The 22,600-nt window shown below is 51.8% G+C and overlaps 1 protein-coding gene across 1 annotated transcript; it reads right to left on the bottom strand.

The window, feature by feature from the left end:
* Window positions 1–1,821: 1,821 nt before the first annotated feature.
* COLGALT1 (collagen beta(1-O)galactosyltransferase 1) lies at window positions 1,822–22,331 on the bottom strand. Its single transcript, XM_031437577.2, has 12 exons — window positions 22,029–22,331; window positions 20,621–20,731; window positions 19,750–19,867; window positions 16,022–16,156; window positions 14,652–14,856; window positions 12,298–12,417; window positions 6,534–6,610; window positions 6,349–6,455; window positions 5,960–6,092; window positions 4,570–4,697; window positions 3,634–3,840; window positions 1,822–3,401 (listed from the first exon to the last, which is right to left on the bottom strand). Exons 1-12 carry the CDS (start codon window positions 22,289–22,291, stop codon window positions 3,134–3,136), a joined length of 1,872 nt encoding a protein of 623 aa, XP_031293437.1. The 5' UTR covers window positions 22,292–22,331; the 3' UTR covers window positions 1,822–3,133.
* Window positions 22,332–22,600: the final 269 nt, after the last annotated feature.

Raw genomic sequence — 22,600 nt, 5'->3', positions numbered from 1 at the left:
AAAAGCAGTTGGAGTGACGGAGGCAAAGGCAGCACCCTATTCTCACCAGTTCTGTTCTGTGGAGTCATTCCACTAGGAATGTTCTAGAACGAAGGAAGTGGTCCTCCCAGAGATTCGGAGAACAAAGGAGATCTCAGAGTTAGATAACTGGGTGGGGGCATCGAAATAAAACTCAGATCCCTGGGTACCACCTCCAAGCTTCTGACATCTTCTGTCTGGAGGTAGAGCCTGAGAATCTATGTTTTAATCAGAAACATTTCGTAGCAAAGGAAACTTCACCTTATGCCACGAAGAAGACCCTTCTAGAGAATTGGGTGTAGGGATTTTCCACCTCGGCACTGTGGACTTTTGGGGTCAGATCATTCTTCGTTACGGGGACACCCTGTGCACTGCAGGGTGTTTAGCGTCTGTCCACTAGATGCCAGTAGCTCCCACTCCCTCATGACAATCAGAAATGTCTCCAGATATGGCCAAATGTCCCGGAGGGACAAAATCATCCCCAGTTGAGATCCACTAGGTTAAAATAAGATTTGGAAACATCACATGTAATTGTGACACATGAGAAAGCACTGCAATGTTCTATGAGAGGGGACTGGTTAATAAACTCAGATCATCCACCCTGGTAGAGACATGATCAATAGTTAGGGTTTAACAAGAAGAGTAAATATGGCAGCCTCTACCGAAACTTCAAGTGCGCCTTTCTGTTAGCCCAGTGATCCCACCCGTAGCAACTGAATCAACTGAAATAAAAACTTCCAGTAGGAAAGATATATAATGCTGTTGTTCACTGCCAGGTTGTGATAGTCTTAAATCAGGAATGTCAAGTAAACGCTAGTCCACCCTGACTACGGTACATTGTGTGTAACGATCCAAAAAGAGCTGGTAGCCATCTGCGTGGATTAGGATGTCCACAATACGGTGTTAAATTTAAAAAGAAAATTGCTGGAAAAACAGGTACAATATTGATCCGTTTATGAAATTTAAATGTGTTATGTGGAAGAAAAAAAAAGCATGTTGTAGCTGAGTTTATGCAACATGAATCTGCTTTTAAAAACACGTATATGTATTTGTACCATGCAAATGGGTCAGACTGAAAGATTTTTCCAAAATGTTAAGAGTTGTTGTCTCTGAGTATGTGGGATTTAAATTTGCTTTTTCGGTTTGCTTAGCTGTTTGTTCTCATTTCTTCATAAGGATCACACACCATCTGTTATTTTGTAAAAGCCTCGGATTTTACCCTAAGGGTTTAAGAATCCTGAGAATCCTTAGGTATTTGACCCAGGAAATTCAAATGCTGTTGGGCATAGTAGATAAATGCCCCTCTCCCTCACCCCTGAGGTGGGACCACTCAGAAGTGTGTGCTCTAGGCTGTCCCTGGAGGTCCCCAAGTGTTGCCATTAATTGCTCACTGGCGCCCCCTGCAGGGCGGCTTTCCTCTGCCTCATGGGCCAGCCCCCATCCGAGCTTCCTGGAGTTGCTTCTTGGATCACTGAAGCACTCATCGTGAGGTCTGTTTTCTGGGGACTCCAAACTATGATAGCCCCTTTCCTCATTCTGTCATCTGAGACAATCCTGCAATTGACCCCGCAGGATAGAGGCTGACCATCTGTCGTCCCTGGGCTATTTTGGGGATGTTTTCTGGGGCAGGCTGGGACACTGGGCTGTCACTCCATCCTCACCCCACACTCCCTCCACCAGCTGGCTTCTCTCCAGCACCTGGTTTCCTTGCACATCTTGGCCTGAATGGGGCGGGGAGGCAGGGGCGTGTAGGCAGGGCACAGGTAGTGCGCAGAGCATCAGACCAAGAAGACAACACGGATGTACGTGAAAACCAACCAGGAACATTTAATACAAAAATAAGCAAGTTATCCAGGACCAGACCTGGACAGCAGTTATCCTTCAGAGAGTGAAGCACTGCTGGCCAGCTCCGACATTCGTTTCAGGCTGAAGGCACAGTGAGTCCTCCAGCCTGTTCTAAGGGATGTCCTGCCCAGGCTGGGGGTAGTGCCCCAGTGCAGCTCAGCCCACACCAAGCCCCAAACACATGATCCCACCAGAAGCTTGGACAGAGGAAAGCCATCAAGCAGGCAGAAACCACACCTGAGATGCAGGGCAGGGCGGTCAAGCAACTGGGACCAGAGGTGAGCGTGGGAGACCCCGCCCGAAGCTTCACCCCTCGCCCCCTCCAGGGGGGCTGGATCTAGGGGGGCTTACACGAGGACATGTGGTTGCTGGAACTCATGGCTGCCCCTGGGGAGGAAAGAGCCACCTCTGGGGATGTTGTCTGCACACAGCTTGTGTGAAAGGGGCAGGGGATGAGGAATCCAATTCTGACAACCCCACCGGGAGTCTGTGAGGTCAGGCACACAGTAGGTACCCAATAAATGCTTACTGCGTGAAGAAGTGAAAGGACTCATCTAGTTCATCTCTGTGGCCCAGCACACCTGTGGGTGATCACACGCTGATGGAACAGCTGTCATCCTGTTTTGTGTCCCAAGGGCCTGGCACACAGGAGGTGCTCTCTGGATGTGTGTGGGGAGAAACCAATTAAAGAGTGAAAAGCACCTTGTTTATCTTCATCTCTAGCACCAAGCTCAGCTCCCAGCACACAGCAGGCACTCCATAGGTGCACCGAGTCAATAATAACTTTTGTGTCTTGAGTACCAGGCACAGTGGGTACTCAATATGTATTTGGAGAAATGGAAGAAACTTGATCTCAATGTTCCCAGAGCCCAGGATGGTGCCCAGCATACAGCAGGAACTCAATAAATACTCAAATGAATTCAAACAGTGAATGGGGATCGCTAATGCCTGATTCTTGATGGGGGATCAATAATGCGTGATGACTGGATCAATCACTGATGGAGGGAATAATTATGCCTCATTCACTGCCGGAACACATGAAGGGCATGCAAGGAGATGAATTGTTCCCACCCAATCCACCTGTTCCTGGCATACAGTAGGAGCTCCATTAATGCTGCCTGCGTGCAGGTGACTGCTGAGCAAGAGCCGGCTGGATACCGCGCTGTGAGGGGAGTCCTCTGCGGCCTGCCGGGGATCCACAAGGGCCCCGCTGTCCCCGGCCAGCCTGTGATGGCTGCTTTGGCTTCTGGGCCACCGCCCCTCAGAGCTCTCAGAGCTCGTCCCGGGCAGCGCTGTCCAGCGGGGACTGGAGCACATCTGAGTTCTTGGCCTCGCGGCTCAGGGCCTGCTGCTCCCGCATCTTCTGCGATTTGGCCCGGTCCCAGTCGGTCTTGACATGCTCGTTGTTCCACACGACCGAGGTCTCCGTGTCGCTCACGTATCCATCGTCCCCCGTGTAGTGCGTCGGGTAGATGAGCAGGGGCTCCACGGAGAAGGCACGCAGGTCGCGGGGAGAGAAGTGGGCCTTGTACTCGGACCTGCAGGGGAGGAGGGCGCGGGGGCAGCAGTGGGTCAGGGGAAGGGCCAGATGGAGGGAGAAGTGGGCGGCGGAGGGACAGATGGAGACAGCAGTGGGCGGCAGCGGGACACATGAAGGAAGAAGCGAGCAGAGGAAAAGACACCTCCCCGGGAGCCGCGAGCCTCTCGCCTCCTCCCAGGACATCTACACAGCCAGAGTCCAGCCCGCCTGCCCCCGCGAGCCCCGCTCACACTGGGTGCTTGTCGAACATGACCGGCAGGAACTCGTCTACAGGCAGCATCTTGGAGAGCGGCCCAGCAGCCAGCAGCTTGCGGGCGCCTTGCAGGGAGATCACGTAGGCCAGTGTCCAGTACGAGTAGTCGGCCTCTACCAGGTTCCTCACGTGGGGCACAGCCTTCTCGGGGTGCTCCACCTGCATCCGCTTCCGGCCCACGTAGCTGGGGTGCAGGATGGAGGGTCCGTCACCTTCCTTCCGCTTGCCCGCCCGCCCAAGAATGCTAACCCAGAAAGTCAGGGATGGAGTGAGCCCGTCAGGCCCTGGTTGGGGGGTCGCGCGGGGATCTGGAGCAATGAGGAGGCTGGTGTGACTAGACCAGGGAACAGTAGGACCACAGGGGTCGGGGGCCTGCAGGGAGGAGAGTGGGTTTTTTGAGGGCCCTCAGGAGGATGTGGGCAGGATCCTGCAGCTGGGGAGGGCAGGATGCCTGGACATTCTCTGAGGCTGGGCCACAGGCAGGAGACCAGGGCTGAGAGGGAAGCTGCTGTGGGTTGAGAGCTGGGGGGCAGGCAGGAAGGTGAGGGGATATGGCGAGTGGTCAGGAAGGAAGGGGTGCAGTGACTATTCATATTACTAGCACAGTCCTGAGTCTGAGCTTCATCAAGCCCCAAGGCTTCTGGCCTCACTCCCAAGCCACGAACACACCCACCCCAGACCACGCCCCCAAATTCCTTAGCCACGCCCACAGGATTCCTGGTCAAATCTCAGCCATACTTTCCACCCCTACAGGCTCCAAGCCTGAAGGAGCCTGCAGCTTTTGCCAGGTCCCTAGACTTCCAAGGCAAGAATAAGTCCTCCTGCCAAGCTCCCTATTAACCTGCAAAGGCCCTCAGACCTAGAGGCTCTAGGCCACACCGCTGAGTTCTGGCCCCACCCAGGCCCCACTCACATGAGGTCCCAGTCCAGATCCTCCCGCTCCACATCCCGCATAAGGTTCATCAGGCGCCTCTTGAAGAAGATCTCGAAGCGCAAATCGTCCTCAAACACGAGTGATTTCTGCAGCCCACGGTCCACAACCTGACAGGAGAGGACCCACTGAGATCTTAGAGAAACCAAGGCCAGGCGTGACCCTGAAGTCAGTTCTGCTAAAAAGCTCTGGGGCACCAGAAGAAAAGCAAACACTGCCCCCTCCAAGTTCGGATCTATCTCCCGGCCAAAGCCTCCTCCCTGCCGCCTGGCAGCCTCAGCCCGGCTGCTCCTTCCCACCCCAGGGCCTGAGCCTGTGCTGTGCCTTTGACACAGAGCACCCTCCCCCCAGACAGTAGCGGGCAGACTCCCTCTCACCCTTCAGGCCTCAACTCAAATGTCACCCACCCAAGAGGTCCTCCATGACCATCAGCCAAAGCTGCTAGTTAAGGGTAATTCATAACCCTGGGGCCTCTCAAGTAGGTGTCTCTCACTTATTTCATTGTTCATTTCTTTGTGGTTTATCATCAGACTCCCTACTTCCCAGGACTGTGGGCCCCCTGTGGGGGCTGGGTCTGTCTGGGTGGCTGTTGTGTGTCCCCAGCACCAGCACCAGCACCAGGCAAGGCTCAAATTAAGTGCTTGGCAAATATTCCCTGGATGAATTAACCTGAGCATCTTCACAACTGACCGTGAAGCTGTGACTCCATCATCTGGGGAAACAGGCTCAGATTGGGAAGTGACTTCCTTGTTCACAGAGCTCACCCCTCTCAGAGGCAGGGCTAGACTTGAACCGAAGTACCCCCTGGCTCCAGGGCCACCTGGACACCACAACCTCTGCCCCACACCCTCCATGATGAGTCTCAGAAAAGGAGGGCAACCTGGCTGGGCACCTGTCACCTCAAATGCCAAATTCCCCATCTAGCCTCACGCCTGATAGTCCCAGGTTCAAATCCCAGCCTGGCATCCTTGCCCATCACAGTCTCTCCCTCCAAAGGTATCTGATGAGCCTCTGGGGCTAATGAGGTACAACCAGGTGGGGTCTGCATTAGTTAACGTCAACATGGCTGTTATTCCTACTAGTAAGCTTTGAGCATGGAGCCCAGGCTCTAGGTATTTGACAGTGGCCGGGCCTGAAGCAGCCTTGGACCCCACCTCTTTTGAAAGCCAGGTTCATGGCTCCCCAGACTCGGTCTCCACATCTGCACAGGGGAAGGACAGCAGCTGCCCCCTCCAGGCTTCAGGTGATGCATTCACTGAAGTCAGGCCCTGTGTCCTGCTGCATTTCTGGAAGCCTGCCTGGGATGCCGGCGATTCCCTCACACGAGCTGTTAAGTAGGCGGAGGAGGGCCCTGCCCCCTTGCAGGACCCACCTCCTTCCAGATGTTATAGTGGCTGAGGAAGCAGCCCAGCTCGCCCTTGGTGAGGGGCCGCCCGTGATAGGGGTCCCGGTAACCGGGCAGCATCTGGATGCCCAGTGCCTCCACCTGGCTGGTGTTCATGGCTCTGCACGAGGAAGGAGGGGGTCAGTGGAAGATGCTTTCTGCCTGGGATTCCACCATTAGTGCTCCCCTCCCTCTTTCACCACTGGCACCCCCGCAGGGACCCAACATGGCCAGGCCTGCCAGGGCGTGGATTACGCGCATGCGCAGACCTGCCAGCACCCCTGGCAGGGTCAGACTCCCAGTCCCTCCAGCACCCCCACCAGCGTGGTCTACACCCACACACGGAGCCGCCCCTCCCCCACCGGGCCCAGACTCACTTGCCATCCACAGCCTCCACCAGCCGGCACTCGATCTCCTGCTCCTGCAGCGCCCGCAGCATGCGTTCCCGCCGGTCCTGCCGCCGCTTCAGGTTGATCATGAAGACCTGTGGCCCAGAGCCTCGGTTGGACCCTCTGGGCTGGCCCCTGCCCCCATCCTCACCTCCCAGGAAAGCCCGGCCCACCTCATCAAAGCCCATCTTGTCGGGGGTCTTGGTGGGCACCGAGATGAACTGCGAGGGCTCCACCGGTGGGTGCTTCACTGCCGGGCAGAGAGATGCCAAGGGGTCACTGGGGTCACTGGGTGGGAGGCTCCAGCCTCTTCCCAATGTCGCCTCCCCAGCCCCAGCATGGTTTCCTGTCACCCTGTCACTTCTTAGCCTGTGCTGGAGACCCTGTCTGATCCAGCCCCACCCACAATGTCAGTGTTAGTCTCTCTCCTCCACTTCCTACTCACTCTGTCTGTCGGCCCTACTCTGGACTCACCCCATCACCCATTCCTACCTCCGGACCTTTGCACACGCCGGACCTTTGCTGAAACACCCTTCCTTCTGCCGTCCTCCTCCTGCCTGAGTTCTTAGCTAAGTTGCCTTCTTGGGGTGGGGAGGGCAGAGAAGTCTCCTGACCTCCCCAGGCTGAGTCAGTTAGCTCCTCTGGGCCCCCACAGCGCCTGGGCTTCCATCAAAGCCTCACCCTGCTCTCCTAACTCTCCGGCTCCCTGACCATCTCCCATGAGCTTGAATGGATACCGGGTCTGTCCACTCACACTGGCTCCGCAGCACCAGACACAGAGCTGGGTACACGCTCACAGAATGAGCAAAGAAGTGACTTTCCTCGTTTGTAAAATAGGCTAATAAACACCGTTTATTTCATGAAAAGATGAAATCACACATTGTTATGGGTTAAACTGTGTCCTCCCCGAAAAGCTATGTTGGCGTCCTGACTCCCAGTGCCTGAGAATGTGCCTTTATTTAGAAATAGGACCTTCACAGAGGTGATCAAATTCAAATGAGGTCAGTGTAGGGTGGGCCCTAATCAATATGACCGGGGCCCTTATAAAAATGGGTCATTTGGATACAGAGACACACAAAGAAGTAAGACGGTGTGAAGACACACAGGGAGAAGATGGCCACGTGCCCGGAGGGACATGTCTACCAGCCAAGGTACGCCAGGAATTTCAGGGTGGTCGTGACTGCTCCCCTTTTAGATGCTGTGCACAGTGCTCAGACCACATCCCCGGGCCCTGTCTGGGCACTTCTCTGATGGCTTCCCACAGAAGGATCAGATCCACAGGGGGCTATGACCTGGTGAGGCTCCAGGCTGTCTGCCAGGCTGGCCCAGAAAAGCCCAGCATGATGGTGAGTGTGGCATCCGTCTCCCCAAGAACAAAGGCCCCGTGTGAGCTAGCAGAACAGACACAGGCCCCTCTGTCTGGGAGAGGCCTGGGTGAGGCCCAGAGCCAACCTGGCCCCTCCCACCTCGCCACCTGGGCCTTCCCCAGGGACGCTGTCACTGGGGCTTTCCTCCTATCCAGGGCCCTTCACAGCTCCTGACCACCCCCTTCCCTCCTCAGGGGAGCCTGGGACCCAAGAGCAAGGCTTTGAGAGCTGAGGCCCCAGGTTCAAATCCCAGATGCCCTTTCCCTCTCTCTCTCAGTCTCTGCCTGCCCCCTTGGGGTGTGGAGGGTGAAAGGACCTGCTTGTGCAGGCTGGGGGTCTTGTCACCCTTTCTTACCAGTTCTGGGAAAATGGAGCATATTAGGGTCCAGAAGGAGCAACACAGTGCAGCCTCTCCAGAGAGCCATGGCACAACGATTCTAAAAATGTAACTCCCCTAGACCCACCGTCAGGTGAAGAATTGAACTTGACCCAAGAGAGGTCTGGCCTAACCGGCACATGAAAAGATGTTTAATATTGCTAATTATCAGAAAAATGAAAATCAAAATTACACTGAGGTATCACCTCACACCAGTCAGAATGGCCATCATTAAAACATCCACAAATGATAAATGCCAGAGAAGGTGGAGTAAAGGGAACCCTCCTAGACTGTTGGTGGGAATGTAATTTGGTGCAGCCACTGTGGAAAACAGTATGGAGATTCCTTAAAAAACTAAAAATAGAGTTACCCTATGATCCAGCAATCCCACTCCTGGGCATATATCCAGAGAAAATTCTAATTCAAAAAGATACATGCACCCCAATGTTCACAGCAGCACCATTTACAATAGCCAAGACATGGAAGCAACCTAAATGTCCACCGACAGATGACTGGGTAAAGATGATTGACATATTTATACAATGGAATACTACTCAGCTATAAAAAATAATGAAATAATTTGTAGCAACATGAGTGGATCTAGAAATTAGCATACTAAGTGAAGTAAGTCAGATAGAGAAAGACAAGTATCATATATCACTTATATATGTAATCTTAAAAAATGACACAAATGAACTTATTTACAAAACAGAAACAGACTCACAGACGTAGAAAACAAACTTACGGTTACCAAAGGGGAAAGATGGGGGAGGAATAAATTAAGAGTCTGGGATTAACAGATATATATTACTATATATAAATAGATAAACAACAAGGTCCTAATGTATAGCACAGGGAACTATATTCAATATCTTGTAACAACCCATAATGAAAAAAGAATATATATACATATACATATATACATAGAGATAGATATATATAAAAAAAACTGAATCACTATGCTGTACATCAGAAAGTAATACAACATTGTACATCAACTAAACTTCAACTGAAAAAAAGAGAGAGGGGTCTGGCTTTTGCTTCTAGCTCCAGGGACGTTGAAGCCCTTGGAATGTCCTACCTGGAAAGTGTCTTTGTTTATCTCAGGCCTTGGGCCACACTGGGTATCTATGCCAGCAGTATGATTTAGAGTGGGGGTCTTGGGCTACTTGGTATCAGCTGCAAGGGCTGGAGATGGAGGTCAGCCACGCGGCAGTCCGCTGTGTCTGCATGTGTGAGTCCCAGTGAAAACCCTGGACGTAGAGGCTCAGGGAGCATCCCTGGTTGGCAGTACACCATGTGTGTTGTCACACACTCGTACTGGGAGAAGCAAGCACTTGTCCACGTGACTCCACCGGGAAGGGACAACTGGAAGCTCTTTGCTTGAAACTCTCCTGGATGCTGCCCCAGGCACCTTTACCCTTTGATTTTAATTTGAATCCTTTTGCTATGATAAACTGTAACTGTGAATATAACAGCTTCCAGTGAGTTCTGAGTCCTTCTAGTAAATCATCAAACCTGAGCATGGTCTTAGAGACCCATGATTTTGCAACTGGTCTTAAGAAGTACGGGAAATCTTGTGGATATTTCCTAACTTTGCACCCACTGACGCAGGTCTAGAACTCTCTCACAAGAGTGCATGGGAAACTCAAGGCAATGCTGAGAAAAACAGGAAGTGCCCTCCATGCCCCACAGGAGAAGACCGGTAAAGTGACATATGACACAGCTAAGAGTGAATAAATCTATGGCTGAACATCTACGCAGAATATCATGCAGCAAGACAAGGGGACAAGCCACAGTCACACACAGCAGCACAGCGCAGACGGGGATGCTGAGCGGAAGACCCTGCACTAGAGCAGCACGCTGTGCGATGCCAGGGACGTGAAGCGCAAGACGGGAACGACCCGTCAGCTGGTGGAATCAGGGCAGTGGGGGGCCCCGGGGAGGGCCAGGGTCTGGCCTGTGTCTGGAGACAAGGATTTACAAACAATCAAGACAAACAACAAGGCCCTACTGTACAGCGTAGGGAACTATATTCACTATCTTGTAATGACCTATAATGAAAAAGTATGTGTGTGTGTGTGTGTGTGTGTGTATATATATATATAATATAATATAGTGACTTATATATATTATATAATATAATTATATATATATATTATATATATATGTAATTGAGTCACTATGCTGTACACCTGAAACTAATTGTAAATCCACAATACTCCAATTTCAAAAAATAATACACAAAAAATACAAACAATCAGCAGGTTGCACACACATGACCTGTCACTACTGTGAGTGCTGAAACTCAAAGAAGAAGATAAATCCTCAGCTGGGTTTACAGGGCTGACTGGGAAAGACACCCCACAGGTCGTGAGCAGGTAGGGAAGGGAGCAAGTTGCTGGATTCCCCATACGCGGAGGGCATCGCTCTGAGTTTTTTGGTAAGTTTGAGATTTCATCATATGAAAGGGTTTTGAACGCATGAAAAATCACATGCACTGCTGGGGACCAGGAACCGACATGCAGGTGGAGAGGAAAGGCGGTTTGCTCTTGGAGTGTAAAGGAAGGATCTACACAGATATCTGGAACCTCCAGACCCTCCTTCTGTCTGTGTTATGGGCTTTGCTCTGGCCCTTGAGAAACGGGAAAATATTCATGCCTGTGTGTTTGAGTTTATAACAGCAGCATGGCTTCCTGACCAGAAATAACAACTGAAATACACGTGAAAATTTAAATGAGGAGAAAACCACAACAACCATGGAGAGGCCTCTCAGGGTCCAGTCGCCCGTGGGAGTTGGCAACAAGCAGAAACCCACCTCTTGTGACTATGGCCTGGTGGGGTTGCTGGGCTGGGCCCGGGCATCTACATGCAACAGACACGTGGGTGTCATGGGGGGGTCTTCACCCTGGTGGCCTTGCAGTTTCCAAATGTCACCTCAAAAGGCCCCCAAAGCCCCCTCAAAACCAAGAGGGAAGGGTGTCATTTTATCTTCAGCCACAAGGGGGAGCCATAGGCAGAGCCCTCTAGAAACAGAGAAGAGTGGGAAACTGAGCCCCAGGGCAGAAGCCTGGGTCTCCAAGCTTCTCTTGTTTGTGCAGTGGGAGGGATGGCCATGCTGCTTCACAGGCCTTCACAGGGATGTGGGTGGTCAGCCCAGGGCCAGGCCCCCAAAGAAGAGGACGCTGTACCACCATCCGGTTGCTCCAGAGACCCTCACCCAGGGCAGGAGAAGCCCCCTCTTCAGACAACCTTAATGGCAGCTGAGCCCTGTGCACTCAGTCCATCTCAGGGACCATCACAGGGACAGCTGCTAGTTTAATAGTTTATGGATTTATTTGTATATGTATTAGGAAGACATGAGCTTGCAACTTTAGTAAAAAAAAAAATATGTAGTTTCCTTTTTAAAATAAATGGAGGGGGGCAGGGTATAGCTCAGCGGTAGAGCACATGCTTAGCATGCACAGGGTCCTGGGTTCAATCCCCAGTACCTCCATTTAAATAAAATAAAACAGAATAAAACGAATAGAATAGAACAGAACAGAATAGCATAAAAGTATTCAAGTGAAAAAAGTGTCCTTTTAAGCTGAATATTAAACAAACAATTGTGGGGCTGGGGTTTGGCACGGCATGGATAAGGAAAAGGGCCGAAGTGGCTGTGTCCCAGAGGCTGCCATGCACATGAAGTGGCATCAGTGACACTTGAGGTCCTCCCTGCTCCCACACCCACTCTGGCTGTGACTGGCTCTGGGGAAAAGGCCCGCTCCTCAGCCCAGTGTCTGAGGCCCCTGCCCTGGCTCTGCCTACCAGCCCTGCCCACTCAGCAGCCCCACTTCTGCCATGCTGACCTCGCCTGTCTCCTGAGTTCACAGCCCCTCCAGCCTCCTGGGTTTTGCACGTGCTGCTCCCTCTGGCTGCAATCATTCTTCTGGTGAACTTCTATTCAGCCTACATCTTAACACCACATCTGCTGGAAAGCCCACCCTGACTTCCCCAAGCATACTGTGCACAGTTGCTTGCAAGCCAGAACTCTGTCAGAGCAGGGACAACTGTCCACCTGTTCAGGCCAGGTTTCCAGTTCCCGGCAAAGAGACTGGCACCCAGCAGGCACTCAGTCACGGTTCATTGATAGATGCAAGACAGCAGGAAAAGGGAGGCGACCCAGCCCTCCCAGGGTGGAACAGGCAGTCTCACCCATGACTTCCAGCTGCACGTGCATGAAGCTCTCGGCCTCGTCCTGGAGGGTGCTGTGTGCCCGCAGCGGCACCGGCAGGAAGCCGTACACCTCTTTGTTGCAGACGTACATCTGGACCTCTGGGGCCAAGGAAACAACAATTGAAATTACAAACAGAGCAATAAGGAAGCAGAGGCAACCTCCAAAAAGCAGCATGAGTCTCACATCCCAGTGTGGGGCCGGAGCATAAATGGGTCCAGCTGTTCCCAGCAACCGGCAGAGATCCCTCAGTGTTTCACCTGGGAACTGGAGCCAGAACAGGGGTTCACAGTGCCAGGCAGGATGATAAAAAAAACTCCATAACTGTTAACAAATGTCTGGCACTGGTACTGACTCAGTCCCTGCAGGATTCCATGAAAAAGCAAATCTCAAAACAGCAGGTGAATGGCAAAGATGCATGTTTATCATTTACACATTACTGTATATAATAGAGACAAACAACAAGAACCTATTGTGTAGCACAGGGAACTATATTAAATATCCTATAATAACCTACAATGGAAAAGAATCTGAAAAAGAATATACATACATATATATATATGAATCACTTTGCTGTACATCTGAAACTAACACAACATTGTAAATCAACTATACTTCAATTAGAAGAAATTAATTTTTTTAAAGATACACATTTATGCACAAAAAGGAGATGCAGCTGGACAAAAAGTTAGTAACGTTACCTCTGTCTGTGTGTGCCCTTTTCCAAATGGCTTCAATTTTTATGAGTGTGGATCTTTTTTCCAAGTGAAAAACTCAATGAAAATAATTTTCATGAAAGGGCCAGCTGGTAAATATTTAGGCTTGTGGGCCAAACAGTTCTGTCTCAATGACTCAGTTCTGCCTTGGGAATGTGAACACAGCCATAAATGATACTTAAATTAGTAGGCATAGCTGAGTACCAATAAAACTTCATCTACGGGCACTGAAATTTGAATTTCATGTAATTTTCAGGTATCACAAGATACTGTTCTTCTTTTCATTTTTTTCTAACCATTTAAAACTGGGAAAACCATTCTGTGATATTGTAGCTTATTTCTCATATATATTTGGTCTTTATCCACAGTTCTTGGCTCACAGCTCCCAAAATCCTTGGAATTTCCTAAGTGATGAGAGCTGAACGGTGCTTCTTATGTTAGTAAGGTGACTTTTGGAACACACTAAAGACGGGGGTTGGTTGTCAGGAGAATCAACCAGGAGATTAGAGGGTTGAAACTTTCAGTCCCACACCCCTGACCTCTGGGGAGGGGAGAGGGCTGGAGGCTGATCAATCACCAATGGCCAATGAGTTGATCAACTGTGCCTATGTCACAAAGCCTCCATAAATACCCAAAAGGATGGGATTTGGAGAATTTCTGGGTTGGTAACCATGTGGAAGTGCTGGGAGCTTAACAACATGCCCACGGAGGGCACAGAAGCTCCGTACCCCTTCCCACACATCTTGCCCTGTGCATCTCTTCCTTCGGGTTGTTCCTGAGTTATATCCTTTTATAATAAACAGTCATCTAGTGAGTAAATGGGTTTCCTGAGTTCTGTGAGCTGCTCTAGCAATTTAGCAGAACCCAAGGAAGGAGTCACGGAAACTTCTGACTTACAGCCATTTGCTCAGAATCACAGATGAGAACCTGGACCTGTGACCGGCATCGGCATCTGAAGTTGGGAGGAGGGGGCAGTTTTGTAGGACTGAGCCTTTAATTTGTGGAATCTGATGCTATCTCCTAGCAGATAAGAGTCAGAACGGAGTTAGAATTGAGGCGAATTCTCAGATACCCTGCTGGTGTCTGAGAATTGCTTGCTGGTATGGGGAACACCCTCCCCCACCCCCAACCTGCCAAGAACACAGAGACAGGAACTGGGTCCAGGAACCCAAAAGACATTCTTAGCTCATGGCCGTATGAAAACAGATGGTGAGCCAGATTTGGCCCATAGGCCATAGTTTGTTGACCTGTGGTTTAAAATAAATGACAGTTCAATATATGGCTATTATTTTCTTTCTCTTTAAAGTTTTTTCCCTCTAATTATACAATTAGGAAACAATTATGCTCAACTACAGATAATTGGGAGAATACAGGAAAATATCAAGATGGAAATAATCTTCAATAAGTAGATCTTAAAGACCTGGGGAGTGAAGCCACCCAGCAAAGCCACGGCTGGAGAGACAATGGGTCCTGGGGACATCATTTGAACACCTGGATACAGCTACACCTGAAGTCATCCCTGCAGCCTGCAGTTCTGGTACTATGAAGTTTCTGTGGGCCCAGCACTGGTCCCAAACAACCAGACAGACATCCCGTGATGGCAAATCCCGTGGGCTCACCTGCCTGTTTGCAGGAGAAGGCAAAAACAATGATGTCATCGAAGGACCAGGTGTAGTCGGGATGGGGAGGGTAGAATGCCAAGTTCCTGGATGCCGCCTTCCGCAGGTCAATCAGGAAGGTTGAGTGCACCATGGGAACTGCAAAGCAGCCCCGGCGGTCCCGCTTGCGGATGGGGATGTAGGCGGGTGTGCGCTTGTAGTAGCCCTGTGGGGAGAGGGGCGGAGTTCTGCATGGGGGTTCCCAAAAGTGAAGCTGGAGGCCCGGGTCAATGGGAGGCATGGAACACCTGGAGAGTAAGGCCTGAGTGCCAGCTTCTGGGTGCAGTGGGCATTCCCTGAGCACGGGGCCCTGGGCAAGGCCAGTCTCCAACCCTAGAGCCTCAGTCGCTGTGCAATGGCAGAGAAACACAGGGAAAGTAACTCGCGGACCCAGCTCAACACTTCTGATCAGAAAGGCAGCATTTGAGAAAAGAAATTAAAAAGCTGAAAAAGGGACTGGACATTTGAGATTTTTTGATTTTAAAAATTAAACATCAGAAGCGTGACTTCCAATAAGTGTGGGGGGGGGTCTTTTAGAAGACAGGTTTTAAAAGCTTCTGGAACAATCTAGAGTTGTCCTCTCTCTTTCTCATAGCCTTTACAAATTGGAATTTTTAGCATATAAGATGACAAAACTAAAAATATAGAAACCACTGAATTATTCACTTTAAAATGGTGAATTTTATATTTTGTGAATTACACATCAATTCAAAACAAAAAGATAAGAAGAGACAGATTGGGTCAGCGTCCAGGCTCTAGCCACCCAGCCCCCTTCCCCTGGCACAGCCCCGCTCCAGCACTCACCCGTCACTCCCCTTGGCTTTGCCTGCAACCCCACCCTCAACCCTGGGGTGGGATAATCAGAGCCTGGCATTTTCCTGGCTTCAGTAATTGGTTCAGGAGTAGGAGGAGACTGGACAAGGCTCAATCAGAGTGGACTTTGGCTGAATGCTACTGGGATCATTCCCCAGGAGTCTGAAAGTGAAGCCTTCCAAGGCATAGAAGAGGAATGTTGTTTGCACATCTGCCTAAAGCCATGTCTGAAGCCCCGTCCTGGTACCACCACCCCTACCTATGTTTGCTTAGGGAAGTCCCTTCCTCTCTGTGTTTCTGCCTCAGTAACAGGGGTGAAGATGGGAGGGATTAGGAAGGAAGAGCACACAATGGAGATCCCATCTCTAGGGGCTCTTTAAGGATTAGCACAATGGTGTTTATTTAATGTTCACAAGGAGGCAGTGAGATGAGAAGTTAGACTCCAGCCCCAGCCCTGACCTGCTCGGCTCAGCCCCCACCACCCTCAGGCCCCTGCCCTACCCTGGCAGCCCCCTGACCTGGGAAGTCATCCCACACCAGAAGTTGGAGTACGCAGCCCGGGAATCCAGCATGGGGGCCACCACCGTCTTGTTTTCAGCGATGAGCAGGGTCAGCATGTCAGGGTTGAGGATCAGGTTGTCCGCGTCTACAAACTGCAAAACACCCAACACACGGTCAGCATGGGCCACCACCGGAGTAAACCGGGCTAGGCCACAGCTTGGAACAGCTGGGGCAGAGGCAAGAGTCCTGGGGCTCTGGGGAACCTGGAATAGCACATGCGACCCAGGATGCCACCTGGCTCCTCAACGGACAGCTCTGCCCTTAGTAACCGGTGGGGTTACATTCACACAATGAAATACACTGCATGGCAAGAGAAGGGACGGACCACACAGCAATACACGTGGGTTCCTCAATCCCACAGACAGAGCGCTGGTGAGGCACCAGAAATGACACCAGACGCACCATGTGTGGCTCCATTTGTGGGAACTTTTAAGACGGGCAGTGCTGGTTGAGTGAGGAGGATGGCTGGGGCGGAATCTACCTCTGCGGGGAGGGACCAGGAGGAACACACCTTTTCCTATGTGAGTTAACTGCCAATAAAAATTCATAAAGATGGGCTCTTTAATAAGGCTTTTTTCCCCTCTCTCTCTTTAATACCTTGAATGTTAGGGTTAAAAAAAGATAACTTGTTTGCTGCAGCCTGGAAAGAAATTCCCCAACCCATGAACCAGGTCATCATGGTGGGAGATGCCTGCTGGTCCCTTCAAACTGTGTGTCACCAACACCTTCTAGAAAGGCCACCCCAGGATATTCACAGCTGGGCTATTCATCATACAAATGAGGAATGACCCTGGAATCTAGCAGTGGAGAATTAGCCAGAGAAATTCTCGCCCTGTCCTGCTGCAGGATGAGCCGCAACAACTGAAAATAGTGCCACAGCAAACCACTAAGTAAGGATGTTCCTGTCTACTGGGATGTGAAAACACATGGGGCAAGATATATCACAGAACTATCAGGAGGCGGGTTCTTTTTTTTTTTAATGCGTCTGGCCCATAGATAGGCTTTCTGCTACCCATGCAGGGTTTTGAGAAACGTTTGAATCACTTGCCATAAACAATAGCAAAAGCTAGAATTCCAGCCTTCTCCAGGGGAATGGCTTTCTCATCCTGCAAGCCCCAGCTGGAGGCGGGAGGTGGCTGCCCCTTGGGACAAGCTCTGCAGTCATGTTATGATCCCCGCCCCGTCCCTGTGGACATTTCAATTTGTGACCTAGGAATATACATGCAGTGAAAACAGCCAGAACAGGCTGGCAGTTCCTCAGAAAGTGAAACACTGAATTACAGCAATTCCACCCCAGGTACCGACCATGAGAACTGGAATCAGAGACTCGACCATCATGTTTAAAGCAGCATTATCCACAGAAGCCAAGTGGTGGAAACAACCTAAGTGGCCACCAACAGATGAATGGAAAAACAAAATGTAGGTCCAACCACACAATGGAGTACTATTCAGCCATAAAGAGGAGTGACGCCCTGACACACGCTATTACACAGATGAACTCTGAAAACATCAGGCTGAGTGAAAGAAGTCAGACCACACAGTGTACGATCCTGTTTAGGTAAAAGGTCCAGAATAGGCAAATCCACAGGGAAAGAAAGCAGATTGGTGGTTGTCAGGGGTTGGGGAGGGGAACAGGGAGTCACTGCTCATGGGCACTGGGTGTCCTTTCAGGCTGATGGAAATTAGTTTTGGAACCAGATAGAAGTGGTTGTAAAACACAATGAACATACTAAGTGTCGCTGAACTGTACACTTTGAAACGGCTAATTTTATGTTATGTGAGTTGTACCTCAATTAAAAAGCACAGCCAAAGCCTGAGTCTCTCTGAGAGGTAAGATTACAAGGTTTGGGTCGTTTTCTCTTTTTTTTCCCTTTTCTAAGCTTCTTATTGTTTCTCATCTATTTTCTTACAAGTAACACCCACCGCGTTCATAAAAAGAGAAAAAAAGAGGTCTTCTTAATCATAATTTTAAAACACCAGACAATTTCGCATTCCAATATGGATTTCCAAAGTCCCCGGTTACAAAAATAGATCAGTGTGTCAAAAGCTGCTTTGAGTTGTGAACCAAACCCTAGAGTTCCACCCAGGTTTGCTGAGGGAAGAAAGTGAAAACCAGCCAATCTCCAACCATGAAAGCAAAACCCAAGGAGGCAGACAAGGTGGCCCTGGGCCGGATGGTTCTGGGAGGTTCTAGACCCACCTCTGTGCTTCACCGGTTCTGAGCCCTCACCCAATAGGCTGTCAGTTTCCTCTCTAAGTCTCCACTTTACCATCTAGAAAACGCTCTGAGAAGGCACCAACAGGATTCCCAGGAGGAGCCTGTTCCATCCTTCCTCCTCCCAGGAAATGGCTCTGTCCTCCCCACAGGGCTCAGGCCAGGGTATGAGGTCCTTCTGGTACCCACACATCCAGCAGGGCCTGTCCTCTTGGCCTCAGAATGCATCTGGAACCCACAGCTCCATCCAGACTCCCACCCTGGCCTCCTGCTGCCCCTGACAGGCCCTGCGCCCCACAGCAGCAACAGGAGCTTCTGAAAATCCAGAATCAGAACTGAGTCCTTCCAGGCTCACACACCCTCCATGGCTCCCCATTACCCTCGGAGTAAAAGCCACATCCCTCCCTCAGCCTGCAGAGTCTGGTCCCCACCCACCACTTCAGCATCTCCCCCTCCATTGCTCCACTCTGGCTATGCTGGCCTCCTCGCTAGTCCTTGAATGCCCCAAGCTGGCTCCCTGATCTTTTCCCTCTGCCTCTGACACTGGTCCCCAGCCCCTAGTAAGGCTAGCTCCTTCGCTCCTTCTGATCTCTGTTAGGGCCTCCTCCTAAGGGCAGCTCCGACCCTGGCTCACTCGTTCCCTTCCCCTGGTGATGCCATCTGTTGTGGGCCGAATGGTAGTCCTGCCCACAAAAGACATGTTGAAATCCTAACCCCTGGTGCCTGTGACTGACCTTATTTAGAAATAGGGTCTTTACTGATGTAATTAAGATGTAAATTAACCCGGGGTCACACTAGATTAGGGCAGGCCCTATATCCAACAACTGATGATCTTATAAAGAGAAGTGACAATGACAACTGGACCACAAAGGCAGAGGTGGCAGGCTTTCGACCTCCATGGTGAGCCAGGCCCACCTGAAGCCACGCCCAGCTGTCAATGCCCTCCCCACGCCCAGGTCAAGGGGACTTGTTGATGGAGCCCACAGAAGACTCATGACCTGTGGGCACGTATCCCAAAATTATTGTTTCCAAACCTCAACCGGCCCCTTCTCCCCAGGGGCCCAGGAGGAGGAAGTGAAAGTCAGGGCTCAGCATCTCAGTGTCGCTAACATCCCCATGCCCCTGCCTCAATCCTCCTGCTTCTCAGGGTGACCCGCGCTGAGATCTTGCATCACTGGTGGTGGTGATCAAAGTGGAGGTGACCCAAGTGTCCAACCACAGGGGTTGGCTTGGGACACAAAAGCCCGTTTCCTCTTGATGATTAAGAGCCCAGGTGACCCGGGATCAAATCCCAGCTCCTCTACTAACCAGTTGTGTCACCTCTGACAACTCACTCCCTCTCTCAGAGCTTTAGTTTTCCCCACTGGAAAATGGGGTTAAGGCTGGTCTCCATATCCCACTGCTCCGCCTTCCCTTGGACACCCCAGACGTTCCGCTGGGATCCATGGGCTGGCTGGCTGAGAAACTCACCAGAATGTAATCGGCCCACATGTCCCTGGCTGATTTCAGGGCTGCCTGGCGCAACTTCATGACGTGCTCATAGCGTGAGTCAGACCAGTGTTTGGGGCCCTCCTCGTCTGGGTAGGACCTGTGGAGAGGCAGCTATGATGTGGGAAGCCCAGGGCACTGTGGGAGCCCAGAGAGGGCCCAAGCTGGCTGCATGTGAGTTAGTCAGAGAGGGCTTCCTGGAGGAGGGGAGGTATAAGCTGGATCTGAAGGCTGGGAAGCAAGGAGAAAACAGGAGGAGGGAGGTCTGTTCCCAGTAGGGGGCAAGGCATGTGCAAAAGCCCAGAGAGGAAGAAAGTTTGGAGAAGGGGGAAGGGGCCTCTACTGCCTTGCAAGGACATCCCCAAGGGCGAGGGGGAGCCACTGGGAAAGAAGATACAGAGCAGAAGAAAACTTAAAGCTTGTCCTCCCAGACTCCTAACCTGATCTGGGCAGTGGGTGGGAACAGAAATAAATTCTGAAAGAGTGAAAGGAAACAAGAGTCCACATTGCCTGGGGCTCATGGGGTAGCTAAGCAGCAGAGCTGGTGCTGGGGCTGAGTGAGACAGGGAACAAAGCAGTGGGCGTCCACCAGAAAGACCAGGGAGTGAAGGAATTCCCAGTGGAGCCAACGGTGGGGGCAAAGGTCCGGAGTGAGGATTACGGCCCATTGGTGAAGATGAGGTGGGGTCAGAGTCGTCAGAGCCCGGGCTTAAGGCTGCAGAGTGGGGCTGGAACATCAGGGGCTGGGGGATGGGGTCTGTCCCAGGATGATGGGGAGACATGGAGAGTGCGTGAGCAGGGGTATAGTCGAGCCCAACTGGGGGCGGGGGTCAGGGCAAGGCCTGATGCTCACCTGGGTTCCTCGGCTGGCCGCCACTCTACAGAGTGGTACAAACTCTTCACGGCCACCAGCCATTCCCGAAGCACTGCTGATGTTTTGTCTGAGTTGTGGTCCGTGGCCACCCTGCAAATGGAGCGGGACTGTCAGTGAAGTTAGGGAGACGGAGGCAAGACAGGCGGCAGGGAGACCACAAGGGATCCCACGTCTCAGCTGCATAGCCCGGGATAAGACAGATGCTTCCCTGCTCCATGCCCCAGTTTTCCCATCTGTAACACAGGGTGAGGACACAGCCCACTTCACTGGGCTATAGAGGGGATTAAGTGAGCTAATTTTGTAAAAACACATTTAGATGATATGGTACTAGGGAGCATCTAGGATCTTATAACAATGTTTGGTACTAAATATGTGTGATTTAATAAAAATATATGTCATACAGCCCTGCCCTGCCTTCCATGATTCTCTCCTATGAGCTAAACCACCTCAGAGTGGGCTGTGGTCATTCATTCATTCAACAAACATTTCTTAAGCACCACCTGTGTGCTTGGATTATCCAGGATTGAGGAAAGGGGAATATTTAGGAATCTAGTTTGACTACGCAGCCGAGAGCTATTCTCCCAAATGAATTGTTGAGTCAACAACCAGGATAGTAGTCATAACAATAATTAACAACAATAATGATAATAATAACTACAGCTCTGGTCACTGATGCCAGGCACAAGGGCTTCACACTCATTAACTGGTTCATCTTAAGAGACAAATCCAACCAGAATTATATTAATAACCCCATTTTCCAGTTGCGGAAAGTGAAGCAGGAGGCAAGAAGTCACCAGTCAGATTTGTTCATGGCCCTGCCCCATTCGGCTTCCAGGAAGGATCTACTTTCCCTTCTCTGTCACCCGTCCTGTACAGTCCCGACCCCAACTCCAGTCAGAAGGCAGGGGTTCTGATTCAGGCGGGGGTCGGGGATCCATACAGCAGCAGGAGCGGAAAGACTTTCAGTTAGTGTAAGTGTGATGTGGGCCACGGCAACGCTCCAGGGCGGGGTGGAAGGGGGAGGCCCTCAGGCTTCCCTTTTTTGAAGCTGTGTGTGCTCCCTAGTGGGTTGGGGGTTAGTTCCAGACAGAGCGGCACGCATGGTCGCCGATATGCTAATGGCGGGCCAGAAAGCAGGGCAGCGGCCCCACCCACCCTAAAGGGGACAGCGGGCAAAAGCGCGGTTCCGGTCGGTCCTAATGGGGCTGCGGGAAAGCAAGAAGGAAGACGCCCGCGGGTCTGGCCCGCCCGATGGGGACAACAGGCAGCGGGCACGCGTGGGTCTGGCCGGCCCTGCCTGGTGGCAACACAGCAGGCAGGGCGCGGCACGGACCCGCCGGGATGGGGGCAGCAGGCCGGATGCGGAGCCGGTGGGCGCCGCGCTCACCAGAGTGCCGTGCGCTCCCGCGGGTGCCGCAGCCGCTCCAGCGCGCCCAGCGTGGCGGGCAGCGCGTGGGCCGCGTTGCGCGCCAGCAGTGCGATGAGCACGCGCGGCGCCTGCAGCGGCGACTCGGGGTTCCAGCGCTCTTCGGGGAAGTAGGCGACAGCGCCCGGCGGGCCCCACGGAGCCGACAGCGCCCACAGCAGCAGCGGCAGCAGCGCCGAGAGCAGCCTCCAGTGCCACCAGCACGCGCGTGGGGCCTCCGCCATCGCGCCACGCGTCGCCTTTAAGCCGCTTTTCTGCCGGCAGACGCGGACAGCGCCTTAAAGGGGCCGTCGGGGGTGCCCCGCCCCTGCTGCGCGCCTTAAAGGGGAGGAGAGCTCCCGGCGTGAGTCAGCTGTCTGGGCCCGCCTCCCAATGGTCTTAAAGACACAAAGTGCATCCAGCCCTCAGCAGCCACCCGCCCAGTGCAATGTCAGTCTGCTGGCCAGCCCATTACGCCCGGTCCCGACTCCCTCCATCTAGACGCGGAGCGCTCGGAACATTGGTCTGTGCTGTGAAAGTGTCAGAGCTCAGAA

This window comes from Camelus dromedarius, chromosome 27 (genome assembly GCF_036321535.1).
Source record: "Camelus dromedarius isolate mCamDro1 chromosome 27, mCamDro1.pat, whole genome shotgun sequence".
NCBI lineage: Eukaryota > Metazoa > Chordata > Mammalia > Artiodactyla > Camelidae > Camelus > Camelus dromedarius.
The sequence above is the reverse complement of the archived record's forward strand: the minus strand, read 5'-3'. Positions and strand labels throughout refer to the sequence as shown.